Raw genomic sequence first — 17,307 nt, 5'->3', positions numbered from 1 at the left:
TGCCAAAAAGGTTGGGGACCGCTGATTTACAGGATCACACACCACCGCTGGCTCAACTTCCTCCAAACCTATTTCCATTAGGTAGGGGGAGGAGGAAGGAGTATAGAGAGGGTGAGAGGAGGAGATGGGGACAAAGGAGAATAAGGGCCATCTTCCTCACCCCAGTTGGATTCCAAAGCATGGCTCTCTACACAGAAAATTAGAGTGCCAGTCAAAGTATGAATTCTCTGCCAAGAAATTTAGAAATGAAGGAATCTTAGCAACAGATGCCAGAGTAAGAATATTTTCACCTGTCCTTCAGGGAGGAACAAGGTAAGGAGCATGACACACATCTTAGCTACTGATCTATATCTGATCAATGTATCTATTTTCAGACCCTGACCCTTTACTCCGGAGAAGGCAATGGCACCCCACTCCAGTACTCTTGCCTGGAAAATCCCATGCACGGAGGAGCCTGGTAGGCTGCAGTCCACGGGGTCGCTAGGAGTCGGAGACGACTGAGCGACTTCACTTTCACTTTTCACTTTCATGCATTGGAGAAGGAAATGGCAACCCACTCCAGTGTTCTTGCCTGGAGAATTCCAGGGACGGTGGAGCCTGTTGGGCTGCTGTCTATGGGGTTGCGCAGAGTCGGACACAACTGAAGCGACTTAGCAGCAGCAGCAGCAGTAGCAGCAGCAGACCCTTTACTCAGAGGCACACCTGCTCTCTTCCATTCTTGTAGCATTAGAGCCTGGATCTTCTATTCTTTTGCCTGATCCTACTGCAAGTCTCACTTTCTGGGTTCCTTCCTACAACTTTCCCAAGCTCTTTCACTGGTCCTAATGATAGTGACAAAGTAGCTGTCAATGACTGTCATTCCCTAGTGCCACTCTTTAATTCCTTCACCTAAAGTATGTTTGCCCAGTACTTTTCCAACTATTTTATTTCATTTAAATCTTATAAAACAAAAGTATCATGGAGTATCCATGAGTATCATAAAGCTAAAGCAATTTGTTTGTCTCAATTCCCAAAACTCGTAAGAGTGGAGACTAAAACAACTCACAACTTACAATTCTTAGTGCGGAGCTTTGTTGGGCAGAATTGTATAAATAGAAAGCACAGGCTTCAAAATAGGTACTTCTGGGATCTGAATCCCAGTCCCATTGCTCATAAGCTGTGATATCTTGGACTAGTTACTTAACCTCTCTGAGCTAAAATCTGAAAACCCAAGAAAGAGTTCAGCAAATCAGCAGAGAAACCTCCTGGAAAGAAATGAAAGTTTATGTCTAGCTTCAGTTCATTATTTGGATTCAGATCGGCATCCTAAATCCAGCATCTCAGGGAGAATAAAAGCAATTATAACAAAGGCAAAATAAAATAGACACTTTATACTCAGGTGGGGAACTGCCAAAAATCACCTCATACATTTTTAAATGGCTTCTGCTACTATTCTAAACAGTCTCTTGCAACAAGCGCCTAGCAGTTCTTTCCTCGTTAGAGTTTTCCCTTAAATGGACGTGCCCCTTTTTGGCTGGCCCTAGAGGGACTATATCAGTGATGAGACTGAAGCTCCCACCACACCTCAGGGCCCATTCCCAGGTTTTCACCTGAGCTGCCTCCTTGGTTGGTCTGCAGTTCAGCAATGTCTCTATAATTGGCTATGATTCTAATCAATTCTCCTTTTGTATCATGAAGCCATCTCCCTTTCTTTAACCTGCTCCATATGCCCTTCAGCTTAGCCTACTGAATGCTTTGCTGGACACTTAGTGAAGCACCTGCTCTGTATGACCTCATTTAATCTTCAACAACCCTGTAATGGAATACATTATAACCCCCATGATACAGACAAGAAAACCAAGGCTTAGAGTAAGTGGTTGGTAAGTTGGCCAGATCCTCACACCTAGCAAGTGGTTGTTAAAACTGCTCTGACTCTGAATTCTGAGCTTAGAAGACCTCTGCTCCATCAGCTCTCATGCTTCTTTCTGCCACGGTACAAGAGCATTTCCTCAAAGGGAAAGCACAGCACTAATTAATATTTGTGATTAATTAGCATATGCAAAAAAGTGAGTTGACCAGATGCTGAACTCACGTCTCCCTACTTGTGCCAAAACTCCGTGTGCTACTTTTCATCCATCACAGACTCCCTGCATCGGGAATTTCATCCCTGTAAAGCAATCTTCCCCAAAGACACATAATAAGTGAGCTTTATTTGAAACAAACAAACAAAAAACCGAGTCAAAACAGTGGCAATTTTCTATCTCTTAGAAGAAGGAAGCAAAATAGAAGGCTTAGTCACCATCCTTCAGGTGGCAACTGCACTTCAAGACTACTCCTTACATGCAGTAAAGCTGTATTTCTTAGATTTTTCTGCATTAGTTCCACTTTCAAATGCGTTGTCCTATTGCCCCCATAGTTGATTCAGCATTGTCAAACTCCATGTCCCCATTCTATGTTGGTAAAATATGGTCATGTTACCAAAAATACACTTCTGTCAAAAAAAAAAAAAAAAAGCTGGCCTCAGAATTTGAAGTATTTTATTTTTGAAACTTGTCCCCAGAGCTTATTTCTTGGAGATCTGGGGGCCTGTTTTCATTTGCCTTCCAGTCAACCTCTTCAGCCTGTGAACGTCCCTCTTTCACAGCTGCCCACAGTCTCGGTGTTGCTGCCCTTGGGGTCCCGGTGGTCTTTGGGCCCCTCCCCAGGCCTCCTGCTGCAGTCGCCCCCTGCCCATCGGGGCTTCTCACCCTCGGGGCTTCTCACCCTCGGGACTGAACCTTCAACCCTCCCACTTCTGTGGCACCAGGACTTCCTGCTTGCTTCTTTCTCCTTTTTCTTCTTTCTACCTGCCTTTCAGAAACTTCTTTTCAGGTCCAAAGTCAGTTAGATATTACATAGGCTATTTTGAGGAAAGTGCCTAAAAATCTGGAGAAGGAAATGGCAACCCACTCCACTACTCTTGCCTGAAGAATTCCACGGACAGAGGAGCCTGGTGGGCTGCTGTCCATGGGGTTGCACAGAGTCGGACACAACTGAAGCGACTTAGCAGCAGCAGCAGCAGCCTAAACCTCCTTTTTTTGACGGAGAGAGAAAAAGATAAGATGGGATCTTGAGGTGTGGCTGTGGTGTGGGGGAGGGTATGGGGGGTGAGATCAGAAAGGAATTCTCATTACAATGACCCAGAAGAGGCCTCCTCACTGGCTTCCATCTTGCATTTTTACCCCTGGAGCTGGTAGCCAGTGGGCCCCCTACGGAATTATGCTACTCCTAAGCTTCCACTATTTCATATCTCATTAACCCTCTCCTCTAGTCAGACTCCAATATTGTCACAATGAATCAAGCAATGGATCCCCTGTCGTCAGATGACATCTGCCACCACTAGGTAACAGAGGAAGAAGTAAAGAATATCATGGTATGTGAGACCTTAGCCAGTCTCTCTGTTCTCCTGAGAGGTCATCAAGCACATGGCCTATGGAGCCAGCCACCAATGTTAAAGTCCTGGAAGTCACTTACTAGCAGCATCATTTGGGAGGTTATTCAACCTTTCTGAGCCTGTTTTCTCATCTGCTAAATGGAAATGAATAAATACCACTTAGCTCACTGGGCTGCTGAGAGTGTTAAATAAGATAATGCAGGCAAAGCAATATGTGCCCAGCACATGGCAGACACTCAAAACACCTCAGATACATCAATGAACAAAAGAGGCCAGTCTCTCCACACCACCTGCACCATTCTTCAAATTATTACACTGTTATTATTATGCATTTGTAAGAGACATAACAAATAACTGCAAAAAAGGGACACCATCAACCAGTTTAGCCAACAACCTTTTATACTGGGGAGGGGTGAACTTGAAACAACATAGGTTGCACAAAAGCCCACAGATGCTAAATCAATCAATCATTTTCACCTGTCTTGCCCTCACAGTAACTTTGCACTTATTTATAATTCAAAAATTTGTCTCATCCATCTTGGCATTCTTTCCATGCATATTGTGCCCTCAAAATACCACTGCTAAAATATAAACTACTAAGGACAAAAAAAATCTTCCTGAAGGAAAAACTCAGTAAATTTTGCTATGTGTGCTTATGTATGACTAAGTCATTTCAGTTGTATCCAACTCTTTGCAACCCTACGGACCATAGCTCACCAGGCTCCTCTGTCCATCAGATTCCCAGGCAAGAACACTAGAGTGGATTGCCATGCCCTCATCCAAGGCATCTTCCCAACCCAGGGACTGAATCCATGTCTCTTATGTCTCCTGCATTGGCAGGCAGATTCTTTACCACTATCTGGGAAGCCCTAGTTCTTGCTATAGTATAGTATAGTGTTAGTCACTCAGTTGTGTCCAACTGTCTGAGCCCACCAGGCTCCACTGTCCATGGGATTCTCCAGGCAAGAGTACTGGCATGGGTTGCCATTCCCTTCTCCAGGGGATCTTCCCAACCCAGGAATCGAACCCAGGTCTCCTGCATGGATTCTTTACCAGCTGAGCTACCAGGGAAGTTTTTGCTATGTGAAAGTGAAAGTTACTCAGTCATGTTCGCCTCTTTGCAACCCCATGGACTATAGAGTCCATGGAATCCTCCAGGCCAGAACACTGGACTGGGTAGCCTTTCCCTTCTCCAGGGGATCTTCCCAACCCAGGGACTGAACACAGGTCCCCCGCATCGCAGGGGGATTCTTTACCAGTTGAGCCACAAAGGAAGCCCAAGAATACTGGAGTGGGTAGCCTATCCCTTCTCCAGCGGATCTTCCCAACCCAGGAATCCAACTGGGGTCTCCTGCATTGCAGGCGGATTCTTTACCAACTGAGCTATCAGGGAAGCGACTTTTTGCTATAGCCAGTCTATAATTTCCATTCTGTTCAAGTTTATCCCACTTCCCTTAACATGGGCACTTTGTGGCAGCATTTTTCTAACATCCTTACCTGTGCCTTTATCTATGCGAATGGGACAATATCTTTCTCACATGGTACTGAAGTTTCTCCAGTTAGTACTTTCCACTTGACCTTTCCTAGACTGTATAAAGGAAGCTCCTAAACAGACATGAGTCGTCTCCGCCTGCTGCCAACAGATGGCGATAGGGATCATGCAAGGTTATTTCACTCTGTTAAGCCCAGAGCCCTGATGGTTCTCTACTTGCCAAGTTGCAGGCTTATGGTGTCTGTGCTAGGTTTTGAGGTGTTTGCAAACATCATTAACCCTACAACATGTCTTTTAAGTAAAAAACTGAAGGCAGTTTTGAAAATGATGTTAAGAAGTATAAGATGACAATGCAAAAGTAGAAACACTTTAAGAAACCCAAAGTGATACAAAACAAATACCACATCTGTGAAATGAATCATTCTAAGATGACATGATATGATATGAATGACTAAGATATGAATGACTGCAAAGACAATATGTATGTGAAAATAACTGTACTTAAGCAATAAGCATTAACTACTGTATAAAGCAAGGAAAAATAACTAAGCGAAAAATGCAAAAACAAAACATAACTACAGACAAAACACTTTTTTTGCAGTTAGAGGGTAAGCATCAGTGTCACAGGATAATTACTTTCTCATGTGACAATTAATCTAATATTAATGCAGCAGAGACTACGATTTATTTGTGGCCTTACAGCAGTGGTTCTCAGCCTTAACTGCACACTAGAATGATCTGGGGAGCTTTTAAAAATCCTGAAGCCCACACTGTGCCCCAGAACCTCTAGGGGTAGGACTCGGGCACTGGTTGTGCAGAAAGCTCTTAGTAAATTCCAATGTGCGGTCAAGGTTAAGAACCACCACCTTTCAAAGCTCAGCCTGGGGAAAAACACAGCTGTGACTGGTTCTATGGATTAAAATCTATTCACATGTGCAGATCCATGCGCGTTGAGCCTGGACACCTTAGCACGAAGTACTTCTCGAGGATCTGTATCTCCAAGGAGATAAATTACGTGCCTCAAGGGATTTTGCTTTTTAGATTCCAGAAACTGGTATGGGGAGAGAAAGGATATTATCAAGGAAGAATAGAGCACATCTTTCCTAAAGCTTGGAAGGAGCTATTCATTCATGTATTTGAAAAAAAATATATCACCAAGCTACCAGCTTCACCATCTCTTGGCCATTTTGGTAAATCCATTTACAAATGAATGGACACACAACCTGTTCAAAACAGAAGGAGCTTCAACACCTTGCCCTCACTTTAATCCCCAAACAGTTAGACTAGTTCCTGGTCTATTCCCTCACCCAGTACATTCTGGTTACCCTTCATCTTTCATAACCAGATTTGGCATGTAACCAAATGGATCATTTAGTTCTCATACATAGCCCTCAGGCTCTTCTCACCGTGACCCCCTTTTACCTTGTCCGCCATTATCATCGAGGAGCCCCCGTGGATGCCCAGGATGGGGGTGAGAGTCTGGGCTGAAATGAAGTCAAGGATCTGGGCAATGGCTTCCTGGTCCGTGTCGTCAGCAAACACGACCCCCTGGATCTTCCGGTCGGACATGAGATCACAGATACGGGTTATGATGCTCTTTGGGTCCGTCTCATTCATGGCCACCAGCTCCACGCGGGGCACCACGGAGAGATGGTGGAAATCATCTTTCTCGTGGGCATCCTTGATGGCCACCTCGTCTGAAGTGCCCACGAGGATGACAGCAACGCCGATGCTGGGCGGGCTCTTCTGAGAACGAGCTCTGCTGCCGGACACAGCCAGGACAGCCAGCACCAACCAGAACTTGGGGGAACAGCACTCCGCTCTGGGCTTCATCTTCAACTCGTCGACTCCCTGGAAACACACACACACACACACACAGAGGTTAAATTACAATCCACACTGTCTGGGGAGAGGCTGGATACTCCAAGTCAAGGAACTTATTTCCTTTTCCTGATCCTCAAACCCAACTTCTATCTTCTAGCTTGGTTTCTTATCTCTTGTGTTTGAGCAGTAGAGTTGCTGCTGCTAAGTCACTTCAGTCATGTCCGACTCTGTGCGACCCCATAGACGGCAGCCCACCAGGCTCCCCCGTCCCTGCACGACTGAGCAGTAGAGTAAGGGGGAAAAAAAACTTTCCCAAAGCATCAGAAATCCTTGAGCAAGACAGTAAGAGATGCTATTGCTACAGCCATCATCAGCAGACAGGCAGGGACAAGCCATGGAAAGAGGATGCAAGTGGTCCAGGCAGTTACGCCAAGTACATCAACACAGGATTCTCCAAGAAGGGGTCTGACTATTGCTGTGAGATCCCTGGTACCCCAGTCACAACCCATCCTTTAATGGCTCTTGAGGCCAAAGGATGGCAAAGGCCAGGCAAAATGAGCAGCAAAATGGGCTCAGCAGAGGCTACCAACAAAACTAGACCTGGAGCAGCCGGATATAGGAAGCTACAAACACTGAAGCCCCCATTCTCGCTACCTGTACTTCGTACTCAGTTCAAAGAGGGAAAGAGCCAGCAGATTCTTCAGCAGCCCATCTGGCTCTTATTGCTGAATCAGAAGCAACCCATACATGGGCAGTACTTTTAAAAAACATCTCCTTTGATCCTTACAATAACCCAGCAGGGGGAAAATAAGAAGAACATTATTATCACCATTTTATGGATGTTGAAGCGAAGCCTAAGAAGTCTGAGACCGTGAGCCAATTAAGTGAAATGAACATGCACCCAGATCTTCCAGCTTTCAGGCCAGTTTACATCACACTGCCTCTTACATCATCAGTTATTATGAGGATAGTTTTATTCCCATTTGATTATGCATCGAAGTATGGTGATTTTGACAAATGCTATTCAATTACTGATAGTCTCCTTCCTGAAATGACTGACTTCATGTCTGCATACAATTCATTACTTTCTACCTTTTACAATGATCTCCTGCCTTTTTAGTTTCACATATGCCCCTAAATATTAAACTCTGCACCAGACTGAGGGTGCAGCTCTCCACAGAGACGTATAATCATTTGTTATGCGTCTGGGATGTGCTCGGCACCGTATTAAGTATGTCTTCCTATCCAACCTCTTTGGTCTTCCAAGAAACCCAATAAACTAGTCATTTTATCCCCATTTCTCAAACGGAGAAACTGAAGCTCAAAACAGTTATGCGATGTTGCCAAGGTCAATGATATTACAACAGCATGCCAATACATATACATAGCATCTTTATACACCAAGGACATAGTCTACAAACTGCACCCCAAAGCAAAACTAGGGTTTTCATTCTTCTGCAAAGCAAGAGAGTATGTAATCAAGTATGAAAATGCTACTTCATATCTCCTGCTTGTTTGGGGCGGAGGGAGGAGGAGAAGTAAGATATTAAGAATCTAAAAGCTTTGCGCGTCTAGCTAACAAAAAGAAAACAATAATGATGGGGGTGTTGAGCAAAGAAAGATAAAGGCAGTATTCAGGCAGAGCAGACTGACTGCAAAGAGCATGAATGATTTGGGGCTAAGATGCTGGGGACATTTTGTGGCTGAAGAAGCACAAAATCCAATCCAGGTCTTGGCAGAAAACATTCTGGAACCCTTGCTGTTGTGGTCATCCTTCCACGCTGCCAAGAAGGAGCCTTGTACCGATGGCCTCATCTCTCTCGCGCGCGCAAGACGAGCAGCTCAGTGGTACACATCTGAGCACACTTTGCTCTTGACGGCTTCCTTGGCCATGTCTCTGTGGAAACAGGAAATGACGACGAGGCCCTGGCAACCCGTTGTGCTGAACTGTCCCCAGCAGGGCAGGGCAGCTGAGGCCTGCATTCTCCATCCCTGAGCTCCTAGCCAAGCAGCACTATATAGAGTCCAGCAGCACCGAATTCTCAAAAGAAGACAGATAGGTTTAGCATCTCAAAGAGCTATTGGCATCACATCTGTTAAATTTCAAGGACTGACTCTCAAGGAGAACCAAAAGATTTAGAAGTTGGCAAAAGTAGCAACTAACTTCATTCCAGTGGGGTTCTAATCCTACCATCATCAGTCACTACATCAGATTCTTTCACACTGAAAAGTGGTCCAATCTGTCATGACAGTTTATTAACTTTAATGCACTTCCCTCTCCCATTCTGATGTTTTATTTGCTCTCTTTAAGACACCTCTTACATTCCTCTATTTCTTCTCACACAATATATTGCACTTTGTTATGCGATGGCGACTGGTGACACTCGAAGAATAGACTCTGGTTTTACTGAGCGTCTCTTTTATTCTCAGGATCTAGCAAAGCACTTTACAAAGCAATACATTATGGGAGACACCAGTAACAGAGGGACTGTGAGACAAACAAAGAAGTGCCGTGAATACAAACTCAATTTCACACATTAGAAGGGGGTTGGTGGAGAGAAAGCTTATAGTCCAAGATAAGCAAATTGGTTTTTCTCCTTTCCTTCCACCCACAGACCACGGTCAGTCTTCAGGAACCTGCTTTATGAAGCAGCACCCCCTCCTCTGTACTGCACTCCCCCAGGAGAACTGAGCGTCCTGCCTCTTGGGCTCTTGCCATGGCCTGTGCGTGTCTATCTAAATACCTATTATAGTGTATTAGGGTTATGTGATGATGCATCTGCCTATCTTCACTGCTTGGTCATCTCCTGGTGGGCACGAACCTTTTCAGTTCAGTAAATAGTTATTAAGCACCTCCTCCCTAGCAGACATTGTTCTTATCATCAGGGAGGCAATGCAGACAGGTTCTAGCCTCCAGGACCACAGTCCAGAAGAAGATAGAGACACACGAGAAAACCTCGCCTCGCCTGTTTTGCAGTTCCTGGGGCCTAGCAGGGCCTGGATACAAGGAAGGACTGAACCACTGAGTTCCTACCATTATGAAATTATCAACATTTGGCCATTTTTACCTGTATTAGTAACCTATTTTACATATTATATGTTTACAGTAACATTTGACCTATAATCTACCCTATGCCAGACACTATAATTGCCAGGTAATTTTCATGGATTATTAAATCACATATAAACATTATATAATTTTCCCCTACATTGGCTTCCCTGATGGTTCACTAGGTAAAGAATCCATCTGCACAGCAGGAGACACAGGAGATGTGGGTTCGATCCCTGAGTGGGAAAGATCCCCTGGAGAAGGAAAAGGCAACCAGCTCTAATATTCTTGCCTGGAAAATTCCATGGACAGAGGAGCCCGGCGGGCTACAGTCATGGAGTCACAAAGAATCGGACACAATTGAGCACATGGCACATGCACAAATCAGGAAACTGCTCTTCTGAGGAAGGGGTCAAGTACACGAACAGGATCACGCAGCTAATAAGGGATGGCATCAAGTTTCAAATCAAAGTTTGTCCCCAAAACCTTTGCTCTTTCCATCCTGCTGGCTCTCAGTACGTGTGTGAATTAATGAATAAATAAACAAACCCACTAACCAAACCAAGCTGTGTTCTCATACCAGTTCCACATTAATTAAGTACCTGAGGATGGGCAAGTCCTCATCACTGTCTCTATTTCCTCACAGGTAAAATTCAGATAATATACCTAACCTAAATACGTGACAGAGTTTTTTGTGAGGATCAAACGGTCATATGTACCTGGAAGTGCTTTGAAGAATATAAAATGCTCTATAGATGCAAAGGATGTTACCTTTCAGCTTCTGTAGAAGTTGTTCAAGGAACCTGGCTATTTATGAAAGCACTAGGTCAGCATATGGAAAGTGGGGGGTGAGATGGCTGGCAGAACCTGAGAAGCTAAGAGGAACCTCACAGTGGGGGGCAGGAGAGGCAGTAGGAGATACAAGTTCCCTGATGTTCTAACTCCCTGAAGACGATGTCACTTAATGGCCTGAGGGTAGCAGCAAACTCCCCAGACAGCTTACCAGTCAAGTGTAGCAGAATTCAAGAGCCATTTGGGCCAGAGACAGTAATGGGGATCAGTGGAGCTCAACCCCCACAAATGATGCTTTCAATTCAAACACAAGGGTCCACAAGCAGAAACAACAAAGCAGCAGGATTAGAGAGTTAGCTGTTCACCTGCTGGTCCTCTGCCTCCTTGTGGCTTGAGGTGAGTGGCCCTTAGATTTACAGCAAGCAGAAGACCGCAGCAGCTTGCACTGATGCTATGAGCAGAGCAGGGTAATTCTAACAGGAGCCAGTCTACACTCTGCCCACAGTGGACTCCAAGGGAAGACATATTTGAGTGAGAAGCTGGACCAATCCTGTCCTCAGAGAAAACTGAGTCCCAGGGCAACCCCAACAGGAAGGATAAAATGTGATTTAATAGATGATTAAGTCAAATTCTCCAAGTACCATCCTTAATGCAGTCAGGACAGTGTTCAGAGTGACCCAATTAAGGAGACTGTGATTAGAATATGAAAGACTGAATAAATTGAAGATTAAAAGTGCCAGAACCATGCATCAGGTCCAGTTTACCAAGATACCAATAAAGACAGAAAGTTAAGATGCACAGGCCTTAAAATCTGTCACACAGGAGAACGCAAGAGGAAAGAAGTCAAGTGAAATATAAATGAGTATAACCTTTATGGAGGGCAATGTGAGAGTGTCCAACAAAATTTTAATATCAAGACAAAATAAAATTGAAGATGAAAATATCGAAAGTGACAATGAGAGATGTCACATACTAGGTCCAAGAAAATACAACATTCATGAATATATATGAATCTAAAAATAAAGGCTTAACATGTATAAAGCAGCAACTAAAATTACACTAAGGAGTAACAGATACACTCAACAGAGAGATGTAAACAATGACAAATGATCAAAGAAGTAAACACCAAACCAAAACAATCCAAAGCATAAGATATCTAGCAATACATATACAACAAAGAACATATATTTTTAAGCACATGAAAAATATTAACTCTACAAAACTGCCTCAGTATATTCCAAAGAATCAATATGAAATGATTGGCAGTTTCTATAATGTGATTAAATTTACAAATAAAAATTTAAAGGTAGCTAAAAATATCACACATCCAAAACTTTTCTTTTTTTAATTTATTTATTTGGCTGCACTGGGTCTTAGTTATGGCATGTGGGATCTAGTTCCCTGACCAGGTAATGAACCTGGGTCCACTGCATTGGAAGCACAGAGTCTTAGCCACTGGACTACCAAGGAAGTCCCACATCCAAAACTTTTTAAAAACAATAATAAATAACACTAAGGTTATGGAGGAAATCATAACAGAAATGAAAAATCCTTTGACTAGAATGACAATGAAAATATTAAATATCAAAATTTCTAGAGCATAACTGAAACAGTTTAGAGAGACATCTATATCTTTAAATTCATTTTTTAGAAAATAAAATATAATTAATTGTAATTAAATTTTCCCTTATTGAACAATGAATAGAGTCAACCCCAAGAAGGAACTGAATAAGAAAAAATAAGAAAGGAATCAATAAGATAGAAAGCAAGGAAAAATAAAAGGTAATAAAATAGGTACATATGAAAGAAATGAGCCTGGTTTATACAACTTGAACAAAACAGAGAAAGAAGAAAAGTTTAACTATAAGTTTAGATAATTATAGTACAAGAAAAGGTTATCATAGGTCCCTTTCACTTATGAACATAAAGGCAAAAAAATCCTAAACAAAATATTAGCTAATAAAAACAAATAATATATTTAATAATAGTAATAATAATATTCAAGTGTGGTTTACACAAGGAATGCAGGGATGGTTTAATATCAGAATATAAATCAAAATAATTACCATATTAATGTACCAAAGGAGACATTTACATGAATATCAAAAAATGAAGACATTTGATTAAGGGCAACACCTATTTATGATATAAATGTTAGAATATTTTCTTAACTTTTTGATGACAGGAAATAAAGGAGATCATCAGTCTACCTGTAAGAGTATATACCCAAAACTTTTTTAAAATTTATTTTTAATTGGAAAAAAAAAGTGAAAGTGAAAGTTTCTCAGTCATGTCTGACTCTTTGTGACTCCAAGGATTATACAGTCCATGGAATTTTCCAGGCCAGAAACCTGGAGTAGGTAGCCTTTCCCTTCTCCTCAATTGGAGGATAATCGCTTTACACTCCTGTGTTGGTTTCACAACATGAATCAGCTGTAAGTATACATATATCCACTCCCTCTTGAGCCTCTCTCCTACCTCCCCATCCTACTCCTCCAAAATTTCTTAATCAAATTTTTTTTTAACAATGAGAAAAAGGCAAGGTTAGTGCTATCATTGTTTATTGAGCATCCTGGTAAATAAGTCAAGAAAACAGAAGTTTTAAGAATAGGAAAGATAGAGAAAAATAGCAGTAAGTATAATTCATACGGTTATCTGGACAGAAAATCCAACAGAATTTTAAAACTATTAATATTAACATGGGGAGAATGAGATTGCTGGATAAATACTACTCGGAGAAAACATCAATAGCTCTTTTAACCAACCAGAAAATGTTACCAGTCATAACAGCAAAAACAACTATAAATTATTTAGGAATTAGCAAAAAATGCACAAGACCTCTGCAGAGAAAAGCTGAAACTCTTTTATTAAAGGATATGAAAGAAGTCCTGAACAATGCAATCATACACCAAATTCACAGAGGGGATAACATAATATTTAGAGAGTTCTATTTTCTTTCAAATTAATCCATAACTTCAAGGCAATTCCTATCAAAATAACAGCAGGATTTTTAAAGGAATTTTATTATCTTATTCTAAGAGATATACACAAGAATAAAGGTACATAGAGAACAAATTAACTAAGCAAGACATCCTTATCTGAACCAATAATGAAAGTGTGCCATAAACAGAGAAGTATGATTAAATTAACACTGTGGAACAGACTCAAACAAACAAACAAAAAATTTTATTCAGAACATTTTTAAAATGTTTATGTTCCAAGTCAATTTTGGGTTTTAAGTTATACTTCCTAAATTCAAATTTATAGGAGCAGAGCAAATGTTGAACCAAAGAGGTGCTTTTGAGTCAGAATAATAGCTTAGGCAAATGTGTTCACCAATCATCTGAAGCAGAAAGTATAACTGATGTCACACATCTACTATCCAGTGCCATTCTAAAGTCAACTGCCATCTACATATTCAGGGCATTTGGAAACCCAATTTCAATCCTTCAGATGCATTCAAGATCTGCTAAACATATCTAAACTTCATCTAAATCTGTAGAAACAACATATAAAAGGTGGTGCAGTGGTAAAGAATCTGCCTGCCAAGCTGGAGATGCAAGTTCAATTCATGGGTCGAGAAGATCCCCTGGAGAAGGAAATGGTAACCCACTCCAGTGTTCTTGCCTAGATAATCCCATGGACAGAGGAGCCTGGTGGGCTACAGTTCACAGGGTTGCAAAGAGTTGGACATGACCGAGTGACTGAGCATGCACACACTTTTAATTTTAGTGGACTTAGAACCTACAACTTCTTTCTGTATTGTCATGCTATTAAATATTCCCTTTCCATACTATTATTGTCATCCAAACTCTTAGAGCTTCTGAGTTCCCTTGCCCCTGCTCTTTGTTCAAAAGGAACAAAGTAAGAAATCCTGGTAGTCCGGAGTTTGGGGGCTGAGACTATGCCTATGAAACGAATGACAAAATAAAAGTCTACCTGTACACCCTGTAAACATGCTGAACCCAATTTTAATGTAGTGACTGACGTGGTAACAACAGTTAAATGGTCCTGTTGGGGTATTTAGCTAATCTAAAAACACTTCTGTGCAAAGCTAATCCCAAATCCATTTCAACATACCATAGCCACAACCAATAATGTAAATATAAAAATCAAAGAAAAGAGTACTTCTGGGAAAGTACTCGATCAGGGAAGAGTAGGATTGATGGGAGGGAGGAAAATGATACAGGTAAAATTTATCTAACCTACTGACCCAGTAGATGGCTCCATCAAGTCCTCCTAGAGAACACAGGAAAGGAAGTCCTTCCAAAGACCACCAGTCTGCAAGACCCTGTGAGAAGGTGGTCTCAACATTGCAAAGGGCTAGTGTGGCATGAATTCCTCGGCAGGGAAATCTGCTTTCCTAGGACTTCTGTCACCGAAGAGCCTTCTTGTTCTTACTCAATCCAAGCAGACATACCACTTCATCCTTGTTCTATTAATACAACCTACCACCTTGTTCTGCAATACTTTAGTAGATAAACCCTGGCTTTTCTATATCATCTGTTTATTCCTTCTGTATGCTCAAAGCAGAAGTATCACTTCTACTGTCACCCAGGTTCTTGACATAAGAGTTGAACAGGCAACTAATAAAGGATTATAAGTCACTTTACATGTGTGCATTTTCATAGGAATTTGTAATACAAACATAGATGATGATCTATACTCTCACCAGCAACAGCCACTCGTAGGGTTTTTTCTCTTTAATATTCTGCAAGAGCAGACACCAAAATTGTTCAAAATTTCTCTTGTAACATCCGCACACAGTTCTTAATTATAATTAATTTATATGCCTCCAAGGACAGTGTGGGCGGCCTTGGTGAAATCCAAACCTTTTGAATCCTGATTCTGATTATTACCATTTGGCAGCAGATTAGGGCAATTGCGTGTATTGGTTTAACAGCAAAATAGCATTTTCAAGTGTTAATAAAAATTATTGGCTTGTCACTGACTATTAAGAGGGGTGATGAGCAGTAAAAATGGGTGATGGATGTTAAGAACGACAATCGTGGAAACAGGGTAGCAGGAAAAATATCTACTGGAAAGGAGGTCAAAGTAAGACATTGGGAAGATAACAGTGAGCCAGGAATGGGGCAAGGACCACGAGAACTTTATGCATTTGCCCAGAAAACATTGGGGTTGTGAGCTAAAGAAAAACAGCCTGCACTAAAATAGACTTAAAAATGGGGTGTTGAGAAGGGCCATCTCCAGGTGTCCCTTATGATCACTCTACAGCCTAAGTACATCCCAAGCTACTGCCGCCTTCTACCAAGCTCTTCTGCAACACCAATGATAACTGTGCTGTGTTATGGCAAAGAGAGCAAAACTCTGGAGTTAAGAACACACTTTGCTTTTACTCTCAACTTGCTATGCGATCTGATTCAGTTTCTTTACTTCTCTGACCCTCAGCTCTCTCATCTGTAAAACTCGAGATAGTAACAGCTTTCACAGGATAACTGTGAAGATTCACTCATTTGACAAATACTTATTAAATGCCTTCCATGGGTTTCCCTGGTGGCTCAGTTGGTAAAGAACCCTCCTGCAATGCAGGAGACCTGGGTTCAATCCTTGAGTTAGGAAGATCCCCTGGAGAAGGGAACAGCTACTCCAGTATTCTGGCCTGGAGAATTCCATGGACTGTATAGGCCAGTTCAGTTCAGTCACTCAGTCATGTCTGACTCTTTGAGACCCCATGAACCGCAGCACTCCAGGCCTCCCTGTCCATCACCAACTCCCAGAGTCTACCCAAACAAATGTCCATCGAATCAGTGATGAAATCCAGCCATCTCACCCGCTGCCGTCCCCTCTTCCTCCTGCCCCCAATCCTTCCCAGCATCAGGGTCTTTTCCAGTGAGTCAACTCTTTGCATGAGGTGGCCAAAGTATTGGAGTTTCAGCATCAACATCAGTCCTTCCAATGAACACCCAGGACTGATCTCCTTTAGGATGGACTGGTTGGATCTCCTTGCAGTCCAAGGGACTCTCAAGACACCATTCAAAAGCATCAATTCTTCGGCAATCAGCTTTCTTCACCGTCCAACTCTCACATCCGTACATGACTACTGGAAAAACCATAGCCTTGACTAGACAGATCTTTGTTAGCAAAGTAATGTCTCTGCTTTTAAATATGCTATCTAGGTTGGTCATAACCTTCCTTCCAAGGAGTAAGCGTCTTTTAATTTCATGGCTGCAATCACCATCAGCAGTGATTTTGGAGCCCAAAAAAATAAAGTCTGACATTGTTTCCACTGTTTCCCCATCTATTTCCCATGAAGTGATGGGACCAGATGCCATGATCTTAGTTTTCTGAACGTTGAGCTTTGAGCCAACTTTTTCATGCTCCTCTTTCACTTTCATCAAGAGGCTCTTTAGTTCTTCTTCACTTTCTGCCATAAGGGTGGTGTAATCTGCATATCTGAGGTTATTGATATTTCTCCTGGCAATCTTGATTCCACCTTGTGTTTCTTCCAGCCCAGCATTTCTCATGATGTACTCTGCATATAAGTTAAATAAGCAGGGTGACAATATACAGCCTTGACGTACTCCTTTTCCTATTTGGAACCAGTCTGTTGTTCTATGCCCAGTTCTAACTGTTGCTTCCTGACCTGCATACAGGTTTCTCAAGAGACAGGTCAGATGGTCTGGTATTCCCATCTCTTTCAGAGTTTTCCACAGTTTATTGTGATCCACATAGTCAAAGGCTTTGGCATAGTCAATAGAGCAGAAATAGATGTTTTTC

At 42.1% G+C, this 17,307-nt stretch overlaps 1 protein-coding gene across 6 annotated transcripts in view; it reads right to left on the bottom strand.

Moving 5' to 3' along the window:
* Positions 1 to 17,307, bottom strand: part of GRIN2B (glutamate ionotropic receptor NMDA type subunit 2B) — an 815,960-nt gene that overhangs the window by 355,092 nt on the left and 443,561 nt on the right. For all 6 annotated transcript variants that reach the window (XM_081589234.1, XM_081589233.1, XM_081589232.1 and 3 more), the window contains one exon: positions 6,327 to 6,755. In XM_081589234.1, coding sequence (XP_081445360.1) covers positions 6,327 to 6,737 — 411 coding nt within the window. In that variant the 5' untranslated portion in view covers positions 6,738 to 6,755. The remainder of the gene's footprint in view (positions 1 to 6,326; positions 6,756 to 17,307) is intronic.

Source organism: Giraffa tippelskirchi, chromosome 4 (genome assembly GCF_054371585.1).
Source record: "Giraffa tippelskirchi isolate mGirTip1 chromosome 4, T2T-mGirTip1v1.2.pri, whole genome shotgun sequence".
Lineage (NCBI taxonomy): Eukaryota > Metazoa > Chordata > Mammalia > Artiodactyla > Giraffidae > Giraffa > Giraffa tippelskirchi.
The sequence above is the reverse complement of the archived record's forward strand: the minus strand, read 5'-3'. Positions and strand labels throughout refer to the sequence as shown.